This window comes from Thalassophryne amazonica, chromosome 12, assembly GCF_902500255.1.
Source record: "Thalassophryne amazonica chromosome 12, fThaAma1.1, whole genome shotgun sequence".
Lineage (NCBI taxonomy): Eukaryota > Metazoa > Chordata > Actinopteri > Batrachoidiformes > Batrachoididae > Thalassophryne > Thalassophryne amazonica.
In genome coordinates this window covers 98,254,329-98,280,131 of record NC_047114.1, presented here as the reverse complement: position 1 = coordinate 98,280,131, position 25,803 = coordinate 98,254,329, and the positions used below count along the sequence as shown (strand labels likewise).

Here is a 25,803-nt window from a genome sequence, read left to right as displayed (position 1 = left end):
AAATATGCTTTCATATCTCAAAAACATGATGTGATTGGCAAAAACTAACACCAGATTTGGATTCAGCCCCGCAAATTACACAAAATCCATTGGGAAAAACTCCATGTAAGAAAAATCGTGTTGACTGATGTAATTTTTAAAAGTCGTAGAGTGTAAATATGGGACAAAACTCAACTTTACAAGAAAAAAAAAGATGAAATCAACAACAAAGCATCTTAAATAAGTTCGTTTATATAAGGTGATCTGCTGTTTTTGGTGTAATTTTCGAGTTTATTTTGTTTTGCCAATTTTTTATTTTTTTTAATCGCGGTTGGGCACGTGCGCACGGCGGTAAACAACCAGCCAATCATCTTCTTCCCACGCGCGGCGCGAGCACGCGCGGCGTCATTACCCAGGATTCTTTACGCCGCCGTCTGATTGGCCCCGGGTTCAGTTCCTCATCAGGAAACCGCTCCTTTTATAGTGAGCCGAGGGCGCGATCCGGTTTCCGGGTTCACTATGTAGACGAGGCGGACCGACACCCAGATCAGAACCCGCTGCTCGGACTCCGCAGACCCGGCATCGATCCGGATATCGATCATCGATCAGGACAGGTGAGGGGCGGGGGGAGGAGGAGGGGCGGGAGCGTTGGGGGGCGCTACTGGGTGGATCCGGATTCGGATCAGGATCAGACATGTCGGGTCCTGCAGACCTGCTGCTCCTGTGCAGGAACAAAAAGACAAATCTCAGCTTCTGACACAAAACAGCAACTTTAATAAGTTTAATGCTCAGAAATCATCACTAAGTCACCACACCGACAGAAACGAAAACCAGAGTTCAGTTTTTAAAGGTTTACCGAATCAGAATCAGAGTACGGAATTACTAACTAAAGGGTTTTTAGAAAAAAGTGTGAATAAATGATTCTGTTTAACTTGATACAATGTAACAACAATAATAATGAAAGTCCTCAGAGGCTGATTGAGCCGCACAGCATACAAATCTACAACTAAATACACATCTGTGGATTTAACTCTTTATGACATCACCAGATGACTTCTTTGTGACTTCATTATGACACCAATCACTCACAAATATTTTGTTCATCATCTCGGATTATTGATTGTTGAAATATACACAAAAAATTTTTTTGGACCATGTTATTGATCCGGGTCGGTGGAGCCGTTTTTGACTCATCTTGTCCAGAAGCACACGGACACCAGTGAAAACGATGCCATGTAGTGTCATAAATATCTTCATCCTGCAGATTTTAAGTGACGCATATTTCTGTTCTGACCTTTTTAAAACAAAAACATGTTTTCGTGAGTAACCTTTGACCTGCTCATCATTGGGTCGCCATGGCGATCAGGGGATTAAAAACGCGTCTGAAGCAGTGGTTTTCCTTTTTTCAGTTTTTAACATGTACATTAAATGTGATTTTGGTCGGCTTTTCTGACTTTGGTCTGAGTCTGTTTTACTTCCTCTCTTTTAAATTTAGACTCAACTTTCAGACTTCGTCACTTCCTCATTTCTCCGTTTTTAAAAAGTAGACATCCGTCTATTTTAGACGTGTCAGTCGGATTCTGCTACAGGGTTACTGAGTGTTTGTGGTTCAGATGGTTCTACTGGTTACCAGGTTACCTGTGGCTTATATGAAGTTCCAGTTAAAGAGAATCTTTCATCAAAAATAACCATTTACCTTTTTTTAATCAACACTCCAACGTCTGATTTTCACAAATGCATCACTGCACTTTGCACCTTTGCCTGTCTCCTTATCACCACCAGAGGGCAGCGTTACTAACAGGACCAGAGAGAACAGCACAAAAGAAGCTAGCCTGACAACCGTCTGAATTAGGACAGATACTGGCTTCCATTTTGACCAATAGGAGAGCAGCACTCACGCCACTTCAAAGTGATGCTGATGTCAGCGTCTCGGCCGCCAACCAATTACAGGCTACAACAGAGAGGCCAATTCATCCGTTTTCAGGCTAAGCAGAAGCCAAGTTAGCATGTGCTGCGTTCAGGAAACCTCGTAAGTGTGAAATGGTTCAACCACTGTGAGTCTGATGCACGAAGTGGGGAAGAATAACATTTCCACGTCCAGGTTTTCTTTAACGATCTACAAATACGCGGTTAACTGAAGTAATGAAAGAGAGAAACAACATGTTACAATAATGTTACAAAATCTTTCCTGAAATAATCTTGAAAGTCATTTTAATCCACAATTAAGCATTTGGGGAATAACATAAAACCTTTTTTTTTTTGTCTTCCAAGAGTTCCTGAGTAGGAAATCCAATTTCTGGTATTGTTTGGATTTTGACAGAGATTGGAAATTCAGATTTCCCAGTTGGCATTGAATGCAGCAATACAAGGTAACATATTAAAATAAAGTTTATCAGGTTTCCTGTGTGCAGATACAACGGGAAGGAAAAAATTTGTACAACAATTATGACACATTAAAAAAAGATGCTCTTTAAACTCTCAGTGGAAAATAATCTCTGCAACATGACATAAATAAAAATAATAAAAATAAAATTATCAAATCAAATCAAAATGAAGAAACAAAGTAAATCATCACTTTTACTACCAGTTTCATTCATTCATTTATTAATTTTCAGCTGCTTATCTGGGTTGGCAGCAGAACAAGCAGCTCATCTCACGCTTCCCTGTCCTTGGCTAAGTCCTCTAACTCTTCCGGGTGGATCCTGAGGTGTTCCCAAACCGGCTGGTAGATATAATCAGGTATAATCCCTCCAGCGTGTCCCCGGGGTCTTCTCAGGTTTCTTGAGACCTATCAGGGGATGAACACATGGACATCTGTAGGTCCCTCAATTTGTCTTGGACTTTATTTCCATCAATCATGAAAAAATACAAATGTGTCTTCTGGCAAACTGGAGCTGAACTTCCAGTCTTCTGGAAATCCTGCTCTGTTCCACTTTGTCATGAAACTGCTTAACTGCTGAATCAAAATGCACATTGTGTCCAATCACAGACAGAAAGGCCTGTAGGTGGCTTCCCTCACACGTCTCCTTCCTGCATGGTCACTCGGTTTTTGGAAAGTGCCCCCCAGACAGACTGACCGCACACTCCCACACGGTTCATGTTTCTTGTGTAATAACTGGCTGTAATACTGATGATTTATTTGCGTTACTTCATTTTCTTTTATCTTTTCATTTCATTTATGTCATGTTGCAGAGTTTAGTTTTCACTGCGAGTTGAGTTCATTTTAGAAATTTACAGAAACCTGATTTTATTTTTTTATAATTATGGAATCACCGGCCTCAGAGGATGTTCATTCAGTTGTTTAATTTTGTAGAAAAAAGCAGATCACAGACATGACACAAAACTAAAGTCATTTCAAATGGCAACTTTCTGGCTTTAAGAAACACTATAAGAAATCAGGAAAAAAAGATTGTGGCAGTCAGTAACGGTTACTTTTTTAGACCAAGCAGAGGAAAAAAATATGGAATCACTCAATTCTGAGGAAAAAATTATGGAATCACCCTGTAAATTTTCATCCCCAAAACTAACACAGTCAGCTGTGTCTAAACTCTGGACCAAATACAAACAACATGGGAAGGTTGTTAAAGGCAAACATACTGGTAGACTAAGGAAGACATCAAAGCGTCAAGACAGAAAACTTAAAGCAATATGTCTCAAAAATCGAAAAATGCACAACAAAACAAATGAGGAACGAATGGGAGGAAACTGGAGTCAACGTCTGTGACTGAACTGTAAGAAACCGCCTAAAGGAAATGGGATTTACATACAGAAAAGCTAAACGAAAGCCATAATTAACACCTAAACAGAAAAAAACAAGGTTACAATGGGCTAAAGAAAAGCAATTGTGGACTGTGGATGACTGGATGAAAGTCATATTCAGTGATGAATCTCGAATCTGCATTGGGCAAGGTGATGATGCTGGAACTTTTGTTTGGTGACGTTCCAATGGGATTTATAAAGATGACTGTCTGAAGAGAACATGTAAATTTCCACAGTCATTGATGATATTGGGCTGCATGTCAGGTAAAGGCACTGGGGAGATGGCTGTCATTACATCATCAATAAATGCACAAGTTTACGTTGATATTTTGGACAATTGAAAGGATGTTTGGGGATGATGAAATCATTTTTCAAGATGATAATGCATCTTGCCATAGAGCAAAAACTGTGAAAACATTCCTTGCAAAAAGACACATAGGGTCAGTGTCAATGAGCAGATCTGATTTGATGCAGGTGTTAATTTTGGGGATGAAAATTTACAGGGTGATTCCATAATTTATTCCTCAGAATTGAGTGATTCCATATTTTTTTTTCCTCTGCTTGGTCTAAAAAAGTAACAGTTACTGACTGCCACAATCTTTTTTCTTGATTTCTTATAGTGTTTCTTAAAGCCAGAAAGTTGCCATTTGAAATGACTTTAGTTTTGTGTCATGTCTGTGATCTGCTTTTTTTCTACAAAATTACACAACTGAATGAACATCCTCTGAGGCCGGTGATTCCATAATTTTTGCCAGGGGTTGTATTATTATAGTTGTAAGTGTAATAGCTCAAGGGGACATCAGCTATGAGACATTTTGTCTTGTGGTGCATTTTGTGGACATCATCCAGCATGATTCTTGGGGCAGAACGATACATCACATATCGTTTGGTCTGTATCGACTCGTATCTTTGTGAAATCAGTAACTTGACACTATGAAAAGTCAACTCCTGCACACCAGAAATAACCATCTCTTGCACAAAAACCGTAAATGATTCTTCTTCTTATTCTGCTTTCAGTTGCTCCGTATGCACGCCGAGTCCATCCTCGCCATCCTTATCCCTATCAGAATGTATTGTTACACAGATACATGCTTCTGGCAACAAGCGGCCAACGGACACAAAAGAGCTGCTGTGATGGAAACTCAGTTGTCACAGAGACTACAGCTCCAATTCTAATGAAGTTGGTACATTGTGTGAAATGTAAATTAAAACAATACAATGATTTTCAACCTATATTCAATTGAATACACCACAAAGACAAGATATTTAATGTACAAACTGATAAACTTTATTGTTTTTGTGCAAATATTTGCTAATTTTGAAATGGATGCCTGCAACACGTTTCAAAAAGCTGTGACGGGGCAACAGATGACTGGGAAAGTTGACGAATGCTGTTTGGAACATTCCACAGGTGAACAGGTTAATTTTGAAACAGGTGAGTGTCATTTGAAATGGACAGACGCAAAGTGGAAAAGTGTGCTGTGGTCTGATGAGTCCACATTTCAAATCGTTTTTGGAAATCATGGACATCGTGTCCTTCAGACAAAAGAGGAAAAAGACCATCCAGATTGTTACCAGCACAAAGTTCAAAAGCCAGCATCTGTGATGGTATGGAGGTGTGTTAGTGCCCATGGCATGGACAACTTACACATCTGTGATGGCACCATCAATGCTGAAAGGTACATCCAGGTTTTGGAGCAACACATGCTGCCATCCAAGCAACATCTTTTTCAGGGACGTCCCTGCTTATTTCAGCAAGACAATGCCAAGCCACATTCTGCACGTGTTACAACAGCGTGGTTTCATAGTAAAAGAGTGCAGGTACTAGACTGACCTGCCTGCAGTCCAGACCTGTCGCCCAATGAAAATGTGTGGCGCATTATGAAGCACAAAATACGACAACGGAGACCCTGAACTGTTGAACAACTGAAGTCATACATCAAGCAAGAATGGGAAAGAATTCCACCTACAAAGCTTCAACAATTAGTGTCTTCGGTTCCCAAACGCTTACTGAGTGTTGTTAGAAGGAAAGGTGATGTAACACAGTGGTAAACATACCACTGTCCCAGCTTTTTAGAAACGTGTTGCAGACATCATTTCAAAATGAGCAAATATTTGCACAAAAACAATAAAGTTTATCAGTTTGAACATTAAATATCTTGTCTTTGTGGGGCATTTAATTGAATATAGGTTGAAGAGGATTTGAAAATCATTGTATTCTGTTTTTATTTACATTTCACACAACGTCCCAACTTCATTGGAATTGGGGTTGTACAAAGGGACATAAAATATTTTCTGGTGATTCTTACGGGCTGCAGTAAAATAACACAAATGCATCGATCTGAAAAGATGTGTTGCATCATGTTAAAGAAAACCATGAAGCAATAAAAAAGAAACAAACAAAACAAAAAACACTTTTTCCAGAATTGTGATGCACAGGATCGAAGGAGACAAATCTACCTGTCAAAATAACAGTCAGCAAAACCTGAAGATTGATCAGTCCGAACTATCTTCTGAAGCTTCAGTTGCTTCATAAAATGCACTCAAATGAAGCTTGTGTCAACCTGAAAACATAACAATTATTAACCATATTGGCCAACAGAAAAAAAAAACACCAAACCATTATTAGACCACAGCACATTGAAACTGCACAGAACTCATGTCTATCGAACATGTGAAAACGTTTCTCGCTATCCAACGGTTCACTTTTTAACAACAACAACAACAACAAGTCCTTTTGTTCTCAAGGTGTAAAAGTCATCCTGGTCAAACCGTCTGGACAGGATGGGTAACCTCATTAAAGTACTGACCCGAGACATCGACAATGGTGGAAACTTCTTCCTGGACTTTGAAAGTAAGATGCACACACACACACACACACATGCATGCATGCGCTAATGCTAATGTTACCCATTAGCATCGCGGTATGTAATAGCAGCAGGTTTTCATGCTAACCTTATCCCTTTATCATTGCATTATGTGACATTAGTGAATTTTTATGCTAACATTAGTCCATTAGCATCACATTATGTGACACCCAGTAACATCATGTTATGTGGTGCTATTGGTGAGCAATTTTTCATGCTAATGGTAACCTGTTAGTTCTCATACCAATGGTAGGCCATTAGCTTCAGATTGTGATGCCCGTTATCGTGGTATGTGATAGTAGTGAGTTTTCTTGCTAACCTTAGCCCGTTATCACTGCGATTTGTGACATTACCAAGTTTTTATGCAAACATTAGCGTCACATTATGTGGCAGCCACTAGCATCATGTTATGTGACACTACTGAGCAATTTTTCATGCTAATGATGCTAATGTTAGCACATAAGCATTGTCTTATGTGAGGCTAATGAGTTTTCATGCTAACATTAGCCTACTGCCATGATATACCATCCATCCATTTTCTTCCGCTTTATCCGGAGTCGGGTCGCGGGGGCAGCAGCTCAAGCAAAGCCGCCCAGATCTCCCGATCCACACACACCTCCTGCAGCTCCTCCAGGGGAACCCCAAGGCGTTCCCAAGCCAGCCGAGAGATGTAGTCCCTCCAGCGTGTCCTGGGTCTTCCCCGTGGCCTCCTCCCAATGGGACATGCCTGGAACACCTCTCCAGCGAGGCGTCCAGGGGGCATCCGGAAAAGATGCCCAAGCCACCTCAACTGACTCCTTTCGACGTGGAGGAGCAGTGGCTCGACTCCAAGCTCCTTCCAAGTGACCGAGCTCCTCACCCTATCTCTAAGGGAGCGCCCAGCCACCCTGCGGAGTAAACTCATCTTGGCCGCTTGTACTCGCGATCTCGTTCTTTCGGTCATGAGCCAAATCTCATGACCATAGGTGAGGATCGGAACGTAGATCGATCGGTAAATCGAGAGCCCCCCTACTCAGCTCCCTCTTCACCACGACGGTCCGATACAGCGACTGCATCACTGCAGATGCTGCACCGATCCGTCTGTCGATCTCACGCTCCATCCGTCCCTCACTCGTGAACAAGACCCCGAGATACTTAAACTCCTCCACTTGAGGCAATGACACTCCACTGACCTGAAGAGGCCAAAGCACCTTTTTCCAGTCGAGAACCATGGCCTCGGATTTGGAGGTGCTGATTTTCATCCCGGACGCTTCAGACTCGGCTGCAAACCGCCTCAGTGCACGCAGAAGGTCCTGATTTGACGAAGCCAACAGAACCACATCGTCTGCAAACAGCAGAGATGAGATTCTGTGTTTCCCAAACCAGACCCCCTCTACACCCTGGCTGAGCCTAGAAATTCTGTCCATAAAAGTGAACAGAACCGGTGACAAAGGGCAGCCCTGGCGGAGGCTAATGTACACTGGAAACAGGTTTGCCTTACTACCGGCAAAGCGAACCAAGCTCCTGCTGCAGTCGTACAGGGACCAGATAGCCCATAGCAAAGGATCCCGGACCACGTACTCCCGGAGCACTCCCCACAGGGTGCCCCGAGGGACACGGTCGAACGCCTTCTCCAGATCCACAAAGCACATGTGGACTGGTTGGGCGAACTCCCATGAACCCTCGAGCACCCGATGGAGCGTGTAGAGCTGGTCCAGTGTACCGCGACCAGGACGAAAACCACACTGCTCCTCCTCTGTCGAATTTTCCTCTCCAGTACTCTGGAATAGAGAGGATTGGGTGGCGGTCGAGGGCGGGTGGCCCGGCGGCCTGGTCCATGCTCATAGCCCCTGGCTGTTGGGACGTGGAATGTCACCTCGCCATGATATACTGTTATGCTCATTTGCATTGTCATGCAACACCCGCTAGCATCATGTTATGTGATGCTAGTAAGTTTTCAGGCTAATGTTAGCCCATCACCATCACATTAAGTGAAGCCCTTTTGCATCATGTTATGTGATGCTCATGAGTTTTCTTGCTAGCATTAGTCCGTGAGCATCGCATTATGTGACACTAAAGAGTTTATTTAAGACACAAAGTCTGTAAGAACCACTGAATGCATCATGACTCTCTCTCTTTAAGGAGCTTTCCTCACTCAGGTCCTCAGACACCACAAGTAAATGTTTTTAAGCACGTTAAAAATCCTGCTGCTCACAGCGGATGCACTCGGCTCACGCTAACATTAGGTGTGATGTCAGCGCCTTGACATCACACCTCACACTCAGCCAATCACAGCGAGTTGTTTTGGCTTTGGGTTCCTGCAGCAGGTCTGATGTGGATCTGTGTGCTGATCAGTTTTCCACTGGATGTCCTTCCTGACACAACTTCACAATACACAGAACAGGTACGTGGGGTCTTGAACCAGGAACCTTCTGCTCTGGAAGGACAAAATGTTTCCCCACCATACTGCCCGGCATCGCCCATTTCTGCAAATCATTGTTATTATGATAATATAAAGACAGGAACCTTTCTACGGTGCGAGTTCCTGTGGTGGAACTGGACCTTCTTCCACCTCAAATATTGTGTGACTTTGTCATTGTGTTACCACAGCAACACACAGGTGCTTGTTATCTGCAGAGCAGACGGTGATGTTGTTTGACCTTTGACCTTAAATACTTCCTTGCAGACGCTCAGCCTTCCCCATCAGAGATGGAGGTGTGGGAGAAGGTGAACCAGGTGCTGACGGAGGCTCAGGTCATTCTGGACGACCTGCAGGCCTATGGGGGTGCGGGAGAGGAGATTCGACAGGTAACACGTGCACGCTGTGACATCATCCTGCTTGTCGCCATCATGCAGTTTGTTGCTGTTGAATTATTAAACTTATTCCACTAACAAGGACCAGGCTCTGTTCTGGTTCAGGCACCAAGTTCTGGACCAGAGGGCTGCTGCAGACTCGGCACGCTCTGCACACTGGGCCACAGCCAGGTGTCTTACCTCGTGTTGCCAATCTATCACAAGTATTGATTTTTGGTGATCCAGATAATTGTTAGATCATCTTTCTACCACCACTGATTGTGGAGACCTAACAGAACATCTGTTTTTCTCTCCATGGGTGTCCTTGACCTTTGTCTGATCTTCTCTAAAAGTTAAAAATCTCAATGTCTGCCCGAGTAATGTTCCCGCCAAGTTTGTAAAGTATGTTAGAAAACAAAAGGCGTCGTCTACATTTAATCCATGCTGACAAGTTAGACAGTCCAACCACTAGGGGCAGTGTGCAGCCACCGTGCAGCACCCAGGGACCCTCTTCAGGACTTCAGACATGCCCCAGTCAGTGCAGTGGGAGGAGTCTCACATGCATAAAGAGCACATGACCCAAAGTGTTACTCACTAGCTCCACCTCTGTGTGTGCAGGCCATCCAGAAACCGGGAACGGAAAGCGTACAGGAGAAGGCGTGGTCAGCTGTGATTCCTCTGGTCGCCAAACTCAAAACCTTCTACGAGTTCTCTCAGAAGCTTGGTAAGAACCTCAAGGTGACATTTCACATCCAGGCCGTATCCTGACCAGTGCACCGCAAATAAACAAACAAAAAAAACACAAGTGTTTACCTGCACGTAACACCCTATGAATTTAAATCCTTTAAAATTCAGTCGTGCACATGAAAGTATTCTTCAAAGTAAGTGGTTGGAGATGAAAATGTCTTAAGTTAAAAAGTGCGTAAAGACCTCCAGCACTTTGTGATAATTAAACCACGCTTGTTTCCATAGAAACCTCATGAGTTTCAAACATCCCGCCACGATTAAATGGTCCAATCAGAATCTTTCTTTTGCTAATGGCTCACACACCAATGTAACAGTGTCTGTTTAGATATGAGCTAGCATTCATGCTAACACAATAGTGGTACAAAAAAAGGTCAAAAGTGTGACTTGACTTTAGGGAAGAAATAACGTCAAAGTAAAGCATGTACGAGAAGCTAATTAGCTTAAAGTTGGATTGCACATCTCAAGACCGCCTGACATTGAACCGAAACACCATGATGGGTTTGAATATTATCTTCAGCTAGTGCGAGCGCGCCAGCTCTCAGTAGCACCTCGCTAGCACCTGTCGTGGAGCTGCGGACAGCGCACCACCGCACATCAATCTTATTGAAGTCAAGAAAAGTGGGACCGTATTTCTGCGATTAAAAGCCCGGCCGTTTATTTTTTCTAACTGTGCTCAGATCCTGCACCTAAACGAGGCAGGGCGGTGATTATTAACAAAATGCTGCTTGTAAGGTTGCTACTTGGTGAGGTCAGACCTTACTTGTGTGAAGCGCCTTGAGGCAGCTTTGTTGTGATTTGGCACGATTTAAACTAAATTGAATTGAATTGCTGCCTGCACTGTAATATGGTGTTAAAGGGCCTGTCAGAGTGGCGTATTCGTAGAGCTGCTCATTACAGCGTATCATCTACGCTGTAATGAGCAGCTCTCCGCCCACTTCACGAGGAGTTTTTTCTCAATACGTAGCAGTATGTTGAGGGCTACGCGCGTAGGACAGAAGAAATTAAGCCTGTTTAATTTTCTTCGGCGTACAGCACAGCATGGAGCCTTCACGCGAGTCCATGCAGCGCCGTGCTACTGTCCGCTATTGTGAGCCTGCCCACGCTTCAACACGGTACTGTGCGCCACTTCACATCTCCCTGTTGTTCTTCTGGAGCTATAAATACTGCAAGATCATTGCTTCACTTTATCATACTGGACTAATTATATATGAGGACTGTTTCACTGTGTCGCATCGTTTCATAAAACCGCTCGCTCTCTCTCTCTCTCTCTCTGTGTGTCTAATCAGAGCTGCGACTCATTAAAATAAACGCACACTCGCTGCATGTCGGTGCGCTCATCAAACGCCCTGATCGATCAGTCTGATCAAAGCTGAAAAGTGCTGTGACTCTTTAAAATAAACGCGCACTCGCTGTATGTCGGTGCGCTCATCAAACATCCTGATCACTGAGCACGCGCTGCATTAAAAAAAAAAAAAATAATAATAATAATGTTATATGACTGTTTTTGAGCCGCACCACACCATGCAGTAGAGAACAGAGCGCACTTCCACAGAGGCAGAAAATAGCACTGAAACTGGTGCAGCATGGCACACGCGACTGTATGCACACATTAAAACATGAACACACGCAGCTGCAAGTATGAACGAACACTGTTAAAGGCTGAGTACGCGCGTATTTCGGCGTATTTAAATGAAACAACACAGCAATGAGCAGCTCTACGAATACGCCACTGTGAAAGCCCTTTAAGTTTCACACATATCCCTGGGTGTTGTGAACCAGACCACTTTAGGTTGGAGCCCTCTGTGGGGCTATGAACCCTCCCCACACCCTGCACCTGCTAAATGACAGAGACCGCGCAGGGCTGTGATTTCATTTCGATCATGGATCAAACACATTTGGCAGAAAACTCTGCAAATATGACCAACTTCACAACATGGAGTTGGACAAAGATGCTCAAATGACCTGTAATTCATGGAGGGAAATTGTACGTACCATACCATTGTTTTTGGAGGTTGATGATTGTATAAAGAAGTGGAGCTCATTGAGGGACTAATTAATCCAGAAAAAGCTGCTGTTCCTGCTGTAAATTGCATTAAAATGAGACGGAGAACTTTATATATATATATATCTTCTTCTTTGTCTTTCGGCTGTTCCCGTTAGGGGTCGCCACAGCAGATCAATCGTTTCCATCTCACCCTGTCCTCTGTATCTTCCTCTGTCACACCAACCACCTGCATGTCCTCCCTCAGCACATCCATGAACCTCCTCTTTGGTCTCCTTCTTCTCCTCCTGCCTGGTGGCTCCATCCTCAGCATCCTTCTCCCTATATACCCTGGGTCCCTCCTCTGCACATGTCCAAACCATCTCAATCTTGCCTCTCTGACTTTGTCTCCAAACCGTCCCACCTGAGCTGTCCCTCTATGTTCATTCCTGATCTTGTCCATTCTTGTCACTCCCAAAGAGAATCTCAACATCTTCAGCTCTGCCTCCTGTCTTTTTGTTAGTGCCACCATCTCGAAACTGTACAAGATAGCTGGTCTCACTACTGTCTTGTAAACTTTCCCCTTCACTCTTGCTGATATTCTTCAGTCACAAATCACTCCTGCCACCTTTCTCCACCCACTCCACCCTGCCTGCACTCTCTTCTTCACCTCTTTACCACACTCTCCATTACTTTGAACAGTTGACCCCAAATATTTAAACTCATCTACTTTCACCACTTCTACTCCTTGTAACTGCACTATTCCACTGGGCTCCCTCCCGTTCACACACATGTACTCAGTCTTGCTTCTACTGACTTTCATTCTGCTTCTCTCCAAAGCATATCTCCACTTCTCCAGACTAGACTCAGCTTGCTCTCTACTCTCACTACAGATCACAATGTCATCTGCAAACATCATATTCCATGGGGACTCCTGTCTGATCTCATCCGTCAACCTGTCCATCACCACTGCAAACAAGAAAGGACTCAGAGCTGATCCTTGGTGTAATCCCACCTCCACCTTGAATGAGTCTGTCATTCCGACTGCGCATCTCACCGCTGTCACACTATTCTTGTACATGTCCTGCACTACCCTAACATACTTCTCTGCCACTCCAGACTTCCTCATACAATACCACAACTCTTCTCATGGCACCCTATCATAAGCTTTTTCTAAGTCCACAAACACACAATGTAACTCTTTCTGTCCTTCTCTGTACTTCTCCAACAGTATTCTCAGAGCAAACATTGCATCTGTAGTGCTCTTTCTCGGTATGAAACCATATTGCTGCTCACAGATCTTCACCTGTTTTCTAAGCCTAGCTTCTACTACTCTTTCCCATAACTTCATGCTGTGGCTGATCAGCTTTATGCCTCTGTAGTTACTGCAGCTCTGCACATTACCCTTGTTCTTGAAAATAGGAACTAGCATACTTTGTCTCCACTCCTCAGGCATCCTCTCACTTTTCAAGATTTTATTAAACAATCTGGATAAAAACTCTACTGCCATCTCTCCTAGACATTTCCATGCCTCCACTGGAATGTCATCTGGACCAACTGCCTTTCCACTCTTCATCCTCTTCATAGCAGCCCTCACTTCTTCCTTACTAATCTTTTGTACTTCCTGATTTACTCTCACCACATCATCCAGCCTTTTCTCTTGCTCATTTTCTTCATTCATCAGCTCTTCAAAATATTCTCTCCACCTTCTCAGCACACACTCCTTACTTGTCAGCACATTACCATGTGCATTTTTTACCACTCTAACCTGCTGCACATCCTTTCCAGCTCTGTCCCTTTGTCTGGCCAATCGGTACAAGTCCTTTTCTCCTTCCTTACTATTCAACTTCTTGTACAGCTTGCAATATGCCTTTTCCTTCGCTTTTGCCACTTCTCTTTTCGCCTTACACTGCATCTCCTTGTACTCCTGTCTACTTTCTTCATCTCTCCGACTATCCCAAAACTTTTTCGCCAACCTCTTTCTGCTTATGCTTTCCTGGACCTCTTCATTCCACCACCAAGTCTCCTTGTCTTCCTTCCACTGTCCATATGTCATACCCAGTACTGACCTAGCGGTCTCCCTCACCTCATCTGCAGTACTTTTCCAGTTGTCCAAAATTGCTTCCCCTCCAACCAGTGTTTCTCTCACCTGCTCGCTAAAATTTACACAACAGTCTTCCTCCTTCAGCTTCCACCATCTGATCCTTTGTTGAGCTCTCACTCTCTTTTTCTTCTTCACCTCTAAAGTCATCCTAAAAACAACCATCCTATGCTGTCTAACGACACTCTCTCCTGCCACCACCTTACAGTCTGTGACTTCTTTTAGCTTGCATCTCCTATAAAGAATGTAGTTGTGGATGAACCACAGTGAAGGTTTACGTTCAGACAGAACAGATTCTAAACGCGCCAAAAGGGAACTGAACCAAACCACCAAAAACTCGCAACTCATCATTTTTAACCACTTTTTTTGTTTGTTTCTTGGAAATGATGGCAAAAAAGGTGGAAGGGAGCACCCCCCCCCCCCCCAAAAAAAAAAAACCCCACAAAGTTGGATTGAATGGAACCTCTAGGTAACTCCGGTGTCGCCAACGTATCAGAAGCTACGAATCTAACTTATAACTTTCAAAATTGAGTTTTAACACCACAATCACAAACCCAAACAATGAATCACCACTTCTGTCTTTGTGCGCTCTGCCCCCGGCTGGAAGCTCCTGTTTACTACGTATTTTGCTGAAGTGAAACAGTTGAGAGGCGTTAAGCTCAACTCTACTGCAGCAAAAGGAGCCTGACCACCAGGCTGTCACAAAAAAAGAAGTCATTATTCCTTAACTGCATACAGCAGTTCCACTGTGAGGCAGCGGTCTTGGAAAATAAAGCAGTTTTAACTTATGGTTTTGATTTATAAATCAAATTAATCCCGATAGAATAACTACATTAATGACAATTCTGTCATTTGTACAAAGTTAAAATATAACACATATCTTAATTTTAAATAATGCACTAATTCTGAAGTTTTGTAACAAACATACACAGATGCCAAAGGGATTATGGGTAAAATGAGCCTCCGCTAACACTAATTGGTTGAGTCATTCATTCTGTGTAAAAACAAACACGTTAATGTGATGTGTGTGTTGGTTTACATATAAATGTGCTTTTGTAAAATATGCCATTTTTTTTCATATGTAAAAAAAAATAAAAAAAATTGCATAAGCCAAAAGTCAAGTTGTGATTAGACAACCGTCTGATATAACCGGGGTCAAAATGCATAGGACACTGCCATCTACTGACACCCAGACGCTCAGACCCTAACCCATAATCCTTTGCGTGCCAGAGAGTTGCTGTGGTTTAAACAGCACAGAGAGAAAACACATGACGACAATTGTAAATGAACATTATACAACCAAAATGTACATTTTTACCGAAACACCATGATGGGTTTGAATATTATCTTCAGCTAGTGCGAGCGCGCCAGCTCTCAGAAGCACCTCGCTAGCACCTGTCGTGGAGCTGCGGACAGCTCACCACCGCACATCAATCTTATTGAAGTCAAGAAAAGTGGGACCGTATTTCTGCGATTAAAAGCCCGGCCGTTTATTTTTTCTTACAGTCTGTGATTTCTTTTAGCTTGCATCTCCTATAAAGAATGTAGTCCACCTGTGTGCACCTTCCTCCACTCTTATATGTTACCCTGTGCCCCTCCCATTTCTTAAAGTAGGTATTCACCACAGCCATTTCCATCCTTTTTGCAAAATCAACTAGTATCTGTCCTTCCCCATTCCTATCCTTGATACCATATCTACCCATTACTTCCTCATCACCTCTGTTCCCTTCACCAACATGCCCATTGAAGTCCGCTCCTATCACCACTCTTTCATGCTTGGGCACACTCTCCACCACCTCATCTAACACATTCCAGAAATCTTCTTTCTCCTTCATCTCACAACCTACCTGTGGGGCATATGCACTGATGATATTCATCATCACCCCTTCAATTTCCAACTTCACACTCATCACCTTGTCAGACACTCGCTTAACCTCCAACACACTTTTAACATACTCTTCCTTTTAAATGACCCCAACACCATTTCTCTTCCTGTCCTCACCATGGTACAACAACTTGTACCCACCGCCGATGCTCCTGCTCTTACTTCCCTTCCACTTGGTCTCTTGCACACACAATATGTCTACCTTTCTCCTCTCATCATATCAGCCTGCTCTCTCCCTTTACCAGTCATACTAGCAACATTCAAAGTCCCCACTCTCATTTCCACCCTTCTAGTTTTCTTCTTCTTCCGCTGTTTGTGGCAACGTTCTCCTCCTCTTCTTCGTTGTCTTTGCCCAGCAGTAGCCCAATTTCCACTGGCACCCTGTTGGGTAACAGCACCGGTGGCGGACGTTGTTAAATGGGCCGCAACCGACCCGGTATGGGAATTCAGTTCTTAGTCTGCATAGTTGGGTTGGCTTGTTTTACGCCGGATGCCCTTCCTGACGCAACCCTCCTCATTTATCCAGGCTTGGGACCGGCACTCAGAATATACTGGCTGCACACCCCATGTCAAAAAGGGGAATCAATAAGAACAGAAATTAATAATCAGAACTGAAATAAATAAGAGCTCACGTGTCTGTCTGTCTGTCTTCAGAATCTAGCCTGCATTGTCTTCTGGACATCCTCACCTGCTCTGGATCGACTCCGACGCAGCACCTGGAGCAGAAACAGGCTCTGGCACGTCAGTTCGCCCACATCATGCACTTCACGCTGCGCTTCGACGAGCTCAAGGTCTCACAGCTCTCCTTTTACCTCGGTTTTTTTTCATTTTTCCTTAAAGAGCTTGGAGTTCTTCAGTCGGTTCTCCTCAGATCAATCAATCAATCAACTTTTTTTCTTATATAGCGCCAAATCACAACAAACAGTTGCCCCAAGGCGCTCCATATTGCAAGGCAAGGCCATACAATAACCATGAAAAACCCCAACGGTCAAAACGACCCCCTATGAGCAAGCACTTGGCCACAGTGGGAAGGAAAAAACTCCCTTTTAACAGGAAGAAACCTCCAGCAGAACCAGGCTCAGGGAGGGGCAGTCTTCTGCTGAGACTGGTTGGGGCTGAGGGAAAGAACCAGGAAAAAGACATGCCGAGAAGGGGGGCAGAGATCGATCACTAATGATTAAATGCAGAGTGATGCATACGGAGCAAAAAAAGAAAGAAACAGTGCATCATGGGAACCCCCCACAGTCTACGTCTAAAGCAACATAACCAAGGGATGGTCCAGGGTCACCCGATCCAGCCCTAACTATAAGCCTTAGCGAAAAGGAAAGTTTTAAGCCTAATCTTAAAAGTAGAGAGGGTATCTGTCTCCCTGATCTGAATTGGGAGCTGGTTCCACAGGAGAGGAGCCTGAAAGCTGAAGGCTCTGCCTCCCATTCTACTCTTACAAACCCTAGGAACCACAAGTAAGCCCGCAGTCTGAGAGCGAAGCGCTCTAATGGGGTAATATGGTACTACGAGGTCCCTAAGATAAGATGGGACCTGATTATTCAAAACCTTATAAGTAAAAAGAAGAATTTTAAATTCTATTCTAGAATTAACAGGAAGCCAATGAAGAGAGGCCAACACGGGTGAGATATGCTCTCTCCTGCTAGTCCCCGTCAGTACTCTAGCTGCAGCATTCTGAACCAACTGAAGGCTTTTTAGGGAACTTTTAGGACAACCTGATAATAATGAATTACAATAGTCCAGCCTAGAGGAAATAAATGCATGAATTAGTTTTTCAGCATCACTCTGAGACAAGACCTTTCTGATTTTAGAGATATTGCGTAAATGCAAAAAGGCAGTCCTACATATTTGTTTAATATGCGCTTTGAATGACATATCCTGATCAAAAATAACTCCAAGATTTCTCACAGTATTACTAGAGATCAGGGAAATGCCATCCAGAGTAACGATCTGGTTAGACACCATGCTTCTAAGATTTGTGGGGCCAAGTACAATAACTTCAGTTTTATCTGAGTTTAAAAGCAGGAAATTAGAGGTCATCCATGTCTTTATGTCTGTAAGACAATCCTGCAGTTTAGCTAATTGGTGTGTATCCTCTGGCTTCATGGATAGATAAAGCTGGGTATCATCTGCGTAACAATGAAAATTTAAGCAATACCGTCTAATAATACTGCCCAAGGGAAGCATGTATAAAGTGAATAAAATTGGTCCTAGCACAGAACCTTGTGGAACTCCATAATTAACTTTAGTCTGTGAAGAAGATTCCCCATTTACATGAACAAACTGTAATCTATTAGACAAATATGATTCAAACCACCGCAGCGCAGTGCCTTTAATACCTATGACATGCTCTAATCTCTGTAATAAAATTTTATGGTCAACAGTATCAAAAGCAGCACTGAGGTCCAACAGAACAAGCACAGAGATAAGTCCACTGTCCGAAGCCATAAGAAGATCATTTGTAACCTTCACTAATGCTGTTTCTGTACTATGATGAATTCTAAAACCTGACTGAAACTCTTCAAATAGACCATTCCTCTGCAGGTGATCAGTTAGCTGTTTTACAACTACCCTCTCAAGAATCTTTGAGAGAAAAAGAAGGTTGGAGATTGGCCTATAATTAGCTAAGATAGCTGGGTCAAGTGATGGCTTTTTAAGTAATGGTTTAATTACTGCCACCTTAAAGGCCTGTGGTACATAACCAACTAACAAAGATAGATTGATCATATTTAAGATTGAAGCATTAAATAATGGTAGGACTTCCTTGAGCAGCCTGGCAGGAATGGGGTCTAATAAGCATGTTGATGGTTTGGATGAAGTAACTAATGAAAATAACTCAGGCAGAACAATCGGAGAGAAAGAGTCGAACCAAATACCGGCATCACTGAAAGCAGCCAAAGATAACGATACATCTTTGGGATGGTTATGAGTAATTTTTTCTCTAATAGTCAAAATTTTGTTAGCAAAGAAAGTCATGAAGTCATCACTAGTTAAAGTTAATGGAATACTCAGCTCAATAGAGCTCTGACTCTTTGTCAGCCTGGCTACAGTGCTGAAAAGAAACCTGGGGTTGTTCTTATTTTCTTCAATTAGTGATGAGTAGAAAGATGTCCTAGCTTCACGGAGGGCTTTCTTATAGAGCAACAAACTCTTTTTCCAGGCTAAGTGAAGATCTTCTAAATTAGTGAGACGCCATTTCCTCTCCAACTTACGGGTTATCTGCTTTAAGCTACGAGTTTGTGAGTTATACCACGGAGTCAGACACTTCTGATTTAAAGCTCTCTTTTTCAGAGGAGCTACAGCATCCAAAGTTGTCTTCAATGAGGAAAACTATTGACAAGATACTCTAGCTCCCTTACAGAGTTTAGGTAGCTACTCTGCTCTGTGTTGGTATATGACATTAGAGAACATAAAGAAGGAATCATATCCTTAACTCAGATGAATACCCTGATCAGTTTGTGGATGAACCACAGTGAAGGTTTACGTCCAGACAGAACAGATTCTAAACGCGCCAAAAGGGAACTGAACTAAACCACCAAAAACTCGCAACTCATCATTTCTAACCACTTTTTTTGTTTGTTTCTTGGAAATGATGGCAAAAAAGGTGGGAGCACCCCCCCCCCCCCCCCCCCCCCCCAAAAAAAAAAAACAAAAAACAAAACACAAAGTTGGATTGAATGGAACCTCTAGGTAACTCCGGTGTCGCCAACCGAATTGTCCCCTCTAAAAATCAGTCCACCCTACCTTCACTGCACCTACGTCATTTCCAGTGGTGGGCACAGCTAACCAAAAAGTTAGCTTTGATAACAGCTAATCAGCTAACTAAAAAGTTATCTTTTATAAAGCTAAACTGATAAACCATCCAAAAACGTATCAGAAGCTACGAATCTAACTTATAACTTTCAAAATTGAGTTTTAACACCACAATCACAAACCCAAACAATGAATCACCACTTCTGTCTTTGTGCGCTCTGCCCCCGGCTGGAAGCTCCTGTTTACTACGTATTTTGCTGAAGTGAAACAGTTGAGAGGCGTTAAGCTCAACTCTACTGCAGCAAAAGGAGCCTGACCACCAGGCTGTCACAAAAAAAGAAGTCATTATTCCTTAACTGCATACAGCAGTTCCACTGTGAGGCAGCGGTCTTGGAAAATAAAGCAGTTTTAACTTATGGTTTTGATTTATAAATCAAATTAATCCCGATAGAATAACTACATTAATGACAATTCTGTCATTTGTACAAAGTTAAAATATAACACATATCTTAATTTTAAATAATGCACTAATTCTGAAGTTTTGTAACAAACATACACAGATGCCAAAGGGATTATGGGTAAAATGAGCCTCCGCTAACACTAATTGGTTGAGTCATTCATTCTGTGTAAAAACAAACACGTTAATGTGATGTGTGTGTTGGTTTACATATAAATGTGCTTTTGTAAAATATGCCATTTTTTTTCATATGTAAAAAAAAAAAAAAAAAAAAAAAATTGCATAAGCCAAAAGTCAAGTTGTGATTAGACAACCGTCTGATATAACCGGGGTCAAAATGCATAGGACACTGCCATCTACTGGCACCCAGACGCTCAGACCCTAACCCATAATCCTTTGCGTGCCAGAGAGTTGCTGTGGTTTAAACAGCACAGAGAGAAAACACATGACGACAATTGTAAATGAACATTATACAACCAAAATGTACATTTTTATTTCTTTTTAACAGCTGCAGCAACTCTCTGGCACGCAAAGGATTATGGAGTATCTCAATACTTAGGGTGAATACTGCCATGAACAGTACTGGCCAGTAGATGGTTTTGGCAAGTTTAGCAAACTTGCCAAAACAAATATTCCAAATAAATAACCCGTGTCTGCTACGTTTAATCTATGTGGAATTTAATAAACACAAACCGAATTTCAGACATCTTTTTATATATATATATATATATATATATATATATATATATATATATATATATATAAAAAATGGAGAAGCAACCTGGGCTTCTTCTTGCATGTTTACATAAAACAAACGATAACAACGTCTATAAACCCATAGAATATATTCATGAGCGTTTTAGGCACAATATACAAACAGTTTAATGCTGTTGTCTGTGTGGAGCCTGATCAGAGCATGTCAAATGCATTTCTCCTGTCATGAACTTTTACAGTACCCATAATGCACTGGGGAGTGCAGACACACCATGTCCACACTAAAACCTTTAAAGTTAGTGCAATACTTTAAAACTAAAACACACACACATCTTCAACCGCTTAGTCCAATTAAGGGTCGTGGGGGGGGTGGGGGGGTGGAGCCTATCCCAGCAGTCATAGAGCGTGAGGCGGGGCACACCCAGGACAGGACGCCAGTCTGTTACAGACAAACACAGTCACACACACACACGCACACCTACGGACAACTTAAAAGATTCCAATCCACCTAACCCGCATGTCTTTGGATGTGGGAGGAAACCGGAGCACCCGAGGAAATCCACGCAAACACAGGGAGAACATGCGAACTCCACACAGAAAGGCCACAGGTGGGAATTGAACCCATGATCTTCTTGCTGTGAGTCAACAGTGCTAAACACCAAGCCACTGTGCTGCCTAAAGCTAAAACATATATCTGATATTTTCACTTTAACTTGTCCGAAATGAGTTTGCTAAAATTCTAACCATAAGTTAAAACTGTATGCCTCTGGATGACTTGGGTGATATTGCCGGCTAGTTAGGAGGGTGTCAAGAGAAATTATGTTGGGGGTTTTTTTGGCTCTGATTTTGGTTATTTTCTGTGACCAGCTCTCCTCTGATTGCAGAGGATAGAGCAGTTTCTCCTGAAACCAGCTGTCCTCTGTCTGTAGAGGACAGAACTGTACGTCTACTACAAAACATTTAACAGGTAGGCTCTAAAATCTTTGACATCAGACTTTAAAAATGTTTATTATCCATTAAAGCTTTATTCACTAAGCTTGCAATAATATGTTAGCGGTCTAAAAATGATCAGACCAAAATTTATCCGAAGATAATTGATCTGATGATGGTTTTCAAAGTTATATGAAAAGCTAATTCGATGATGAAAACCTTAGCTTCGATAATTAGCGGTTAGCGGAACTGCACCACTGGTCATTTCAAAGTGTCAGTAGCGACTCACTGATTAGCGCCTTGTTTTCTGTTTGAAACGGCCTCGTTTCTGCTTGAAGCTGACTTTAGAATGATTTAAATGATTTAAGAGGCTTTACTTTGTCATGTGATGGTTAATAATCACATTATTCCCTTTGATCGCTCTGGGTGTAGAGAGTCAGACTCAAAAAGTCAGACTCAGACAAGCTATTGTGGCCCGAAATGACGCATGTGAAGTGGAGGCAGGACGGACCGATTTTTAACTGGTGTCGCTGTTCGGTCGGCGACACCAGTTACAGAAAGTGTCTCAGTCACTGTGAAACCGCAAATTAAACTCCTGGCTCCAAAGTAATAAGTAATTGGTTTTGGATTTGGAGGCAGTTTCGGGACCAGTTCCCATCTCAGCACATTTGGTCATCATCGAATGCTGGTTCTGAACTCTAGTTTGGGCTGAAATTCTCCAAACATGGAACCATTTAGATGATTAATGATGTTTGCAAATTGAAGTCAAACCAGTTTTTGGATTAACAGGCACCGAAGGCAGCAGATGCGATGTGGTGGAGGCAAACGGGTGGGGCTAGAAACAGAGTCACTTCTTGCTGCGGTTACACAGAAGGCACAAACTCCGGACTTGAGTCATCCACATGGTTTCTGTAAACCTCCAGCCTGGGTTTCATGGTTTCTCTGTTCCACATTATCGTGCAGCAATGGACAAAAGCGGCATTCAACGTCATCGTGTCTCTGACTGTCCAGGATGAGTAGAAAAGACAACAGAGACGACAGCATTAGTTAACTTCTGCAAATCAAACCAACACAAATCTTTAAAAGTAGTCATTCTTTTTCTCCGTGTATTTAATGTGTAACTCACATGTCCCAGCGCTGCTGCCATATCTATTGTTAACGTATCGGGACAATATGACTCCTTCTTAGCTTGGACACAAAACGGCAAATAATATTAATAAGAGACATCTGTACATATATTTTATGGAGCGCAGATCAGCAAGATTATTTTCTTTCTATTAACTTAGTATTTGGTTACTTTAACTCAAGTCGTGTGAACGTCGCTCCGCTGGTGCGACTTTATCCGCTGTTATCGGACAAAATTCTTAATGTCAAACCCTGAAAAGTCTCTCCAGTCACAGCCGCTGAAACTTGAACCTCCATCAGAGCTGCGACTGGGGTCTTGGTGGCTCCCCTCACCACACTTTTCAGCACACTTTTTTTTTTTTTTTAGGACTGCCTGCTCTACAATATTTAATGATTTGCCTTCTCACCTCCTTCTGCACATCCTGTACCTCCTTCTCTTCCTTCTGTCATCTTTTGTTACAGATGACAAACCCCGCCATCCAGAACGACTTCAGCTACTACCGCCGGACGGTCAGCCGTATGGTCCTCAAAAACGTATCTGTAAGACACAAGCACGAGCTCGCTGCAGTGGCCAATCATGTGACAAAAACTTCAAACAAACATTTTTTTTTTTCCTGAAACATCTCCGCTCTGTTTCTGATGTTCCTCTCACTGATGGGGTTAAAATCCAGATAACTTATTTTGAACCGAATTCAACAACTCAGACAAAAGTACAAGTGCTTAAACTTGATTTAATGGTTTAAATATAAATGTTTTAAACAGCTGTGTACCAACAACAGACAGATTTAAATGGTTTCTAAAGTTTTATATTACTTTAAACACCTTTTTAGACAAGATTACACTTTTTTAGATCAGTCCAAACCAGATTTTACCCAAATACATAAATTTATTAAATGAATGACTGGAGTTCAGTCAAAACGTGAAGCTGTGTTTTTGGGAGTTAAAAAAAATTCCAAATGATGATGATGACAGATGATCCATAAAATTCTGTTTTGTGCTTCTTTATTGTTGAAGTTATAAATCGTTGAATAGTTCATGGTATTAGTTTGTTTTTACAAACTCAGTTAAACTCACACGCCCTTTCATTGAGACAAACTGTGATCATTATATATATATATTTTAAACAGACTGAGTCAGAGAGTTACATCAACAACGAGCTGGCCAATCGGATGTCTCTGTTTTATGCGTGTGCCACACCCATGCTAAAGACGCTCAGTGACGCCACGTCCAAGTTCGTCTCCGATGTAAGTCCAAATACAATTCATGTCTCCACGTAGAAAGCAAAAAACTTTATTCTAGTAAAAATATTCAAAGCATTATTTTGTATTTAAGTGTGCATGCAGAGTGAAAAAGAAAAAAACAAAACCAAAAACAAAGATACTGGATTTGTTGTCACTTTGTGTCTTTTTTGTCATTTTGGGTAGAATCCGGACGTCCCAATAGAAAACACCACCGACTGTCTGAGTACGATGGCCAGTGTGTGCAAAGTGATGCTGGAAACACCGTGAGTTCCTGAACGCCTCACATCTGAGCCAGAACCAAACCTGATCTGGTGGGGGCTGTTCCTCTCCCCCTCCCCAGATCAGACTCCTCCCCAGCAGGTCAAATAAAAACAAAGAAACAAACAAATGACAACAAAAAAGAGCTCCTAACTTAGCCTAAAATTATTTGGCAAGGAATCAGCCTAAGAGTGAGCCAGCAGGTGTCTGAGAGCGAGTCTGATCTTAGTGAGGAGGCGGGGTTGACCCCGTTGGTAGGTATGCCACAGTCCTGTAAGAGCTGTGATTGGTTGTCACAGAAACGGAAGGGGAAATAAAAAATAAATGTTCTGGCTTTCGGGTTTTAAATGTTGCTATTGTGGTTCATGTTAGTTTAAAAATGTTGTCAGTGTTATTGACTCATTGTGTTTTTGTAGTTCAATTGGTTTAGTGAGTTAACACCCTGCTCAGAGCGTCGCTCTCATTGGACCAACATCTCTGCTATTTTAGCATTGTGGGATTGCTCGCGCCCACAGATTGAGCTCGCCGGACTACTTTCCCCATCCTGCTCAGCGTGCTGCTCTCGTTGGAGCAACAACACACAGAATGTGTCTATTTGTCCCAGATTGATCTCTTTCAGTCCAGCTTCTTGTTCTGACTTTAACACCAAGTTAACACCCAAGTCTTTCATCGCCAACTGTAAATGGTCATCAGAACATTCCAATCGTATTTTTCTGAACTCTTCAGCATCAAACTTCATTGTGTCAGTGTTTACAATGTGCTTGAGCAATAACAGGTGAAGTTGCTCATAAACTTTAAGTTTCTTAAATATTTATTACGCCTACTCTTAAAACTTCAGTTATCTTTAAAATGTTATTACTGGTAAATTGTAGAATTAATTTAGATGAGATATACTCATTATGTGGGAACTACTTTTTGCGCAGGAATTCATCAAGCACATCGGCTGCAGGCGCGCACTAACACAGAATACCCAGAAACTGGACAGTTAATGAGAGCGTCCACTTTTAGCTTGTCATAAGCTAAGCTAGTGACGTTCGTGAGAGTGTGATGAGTTAAGTGTCACCATGTTGTCACCATAAGTGAAAAGTGTATTGTGTCTGATGCCATCCCTGTTGTTTTATCTGAAAATAAGAGCGCCTCCTAGTGGTAGAGTGCCAAAAAGACAAAAGCTCTCACTTGTCTTTCATTATTTCATGCAGTTCACCACAAAATGAATTGTTACACAGCT

General features: G+C 42.4%; 1 protein-coding gene across 1 annotated transcript in view; it reads left to right on the top strand.

Moving 5' to 3' along the window:
- The first annotated feature begins 447 nt into the window (after positions 1–447).
- LOC117521962 (protein FAM49B-like) overlaps positions 448–25,803 on the top strand; it is a 33,224-nt gene continuing 7,868 nt past the window's right edge. Inside the window, exons 1-8 of the mRNA XM_034183325.1 lie at positions 448–593; positions 6,487–6,592; positions 9,271–9,392; positions 9,996–10,101; positions 16,746–16,882; positions 23,539–23,616; positions 24,204–24,320; positions 24,501–24,580. Of these exons, the coding sequence (XP_034039216.1) occupies positions 6,523–6,592; positions 9,271–9,392; positions 9,996–10,101; positions 16,746–16,882; positions 23,539–23,616; positions 24,204–24,320; positions 24,501–24,580 (710 nt within the window). The 5' untranslated portion in view covers positions 448–593; positions 6,487–6,522. The remainder of the gene's footprint in view (positions 594–6,486; positions 6,593–9,270; positions 9,393–9,995; positions 10,102–16,745; positions 16,883–23,538; positions 23,617–24,203; positions 24,321–24,500; positions 24,581–25,803) is intronic.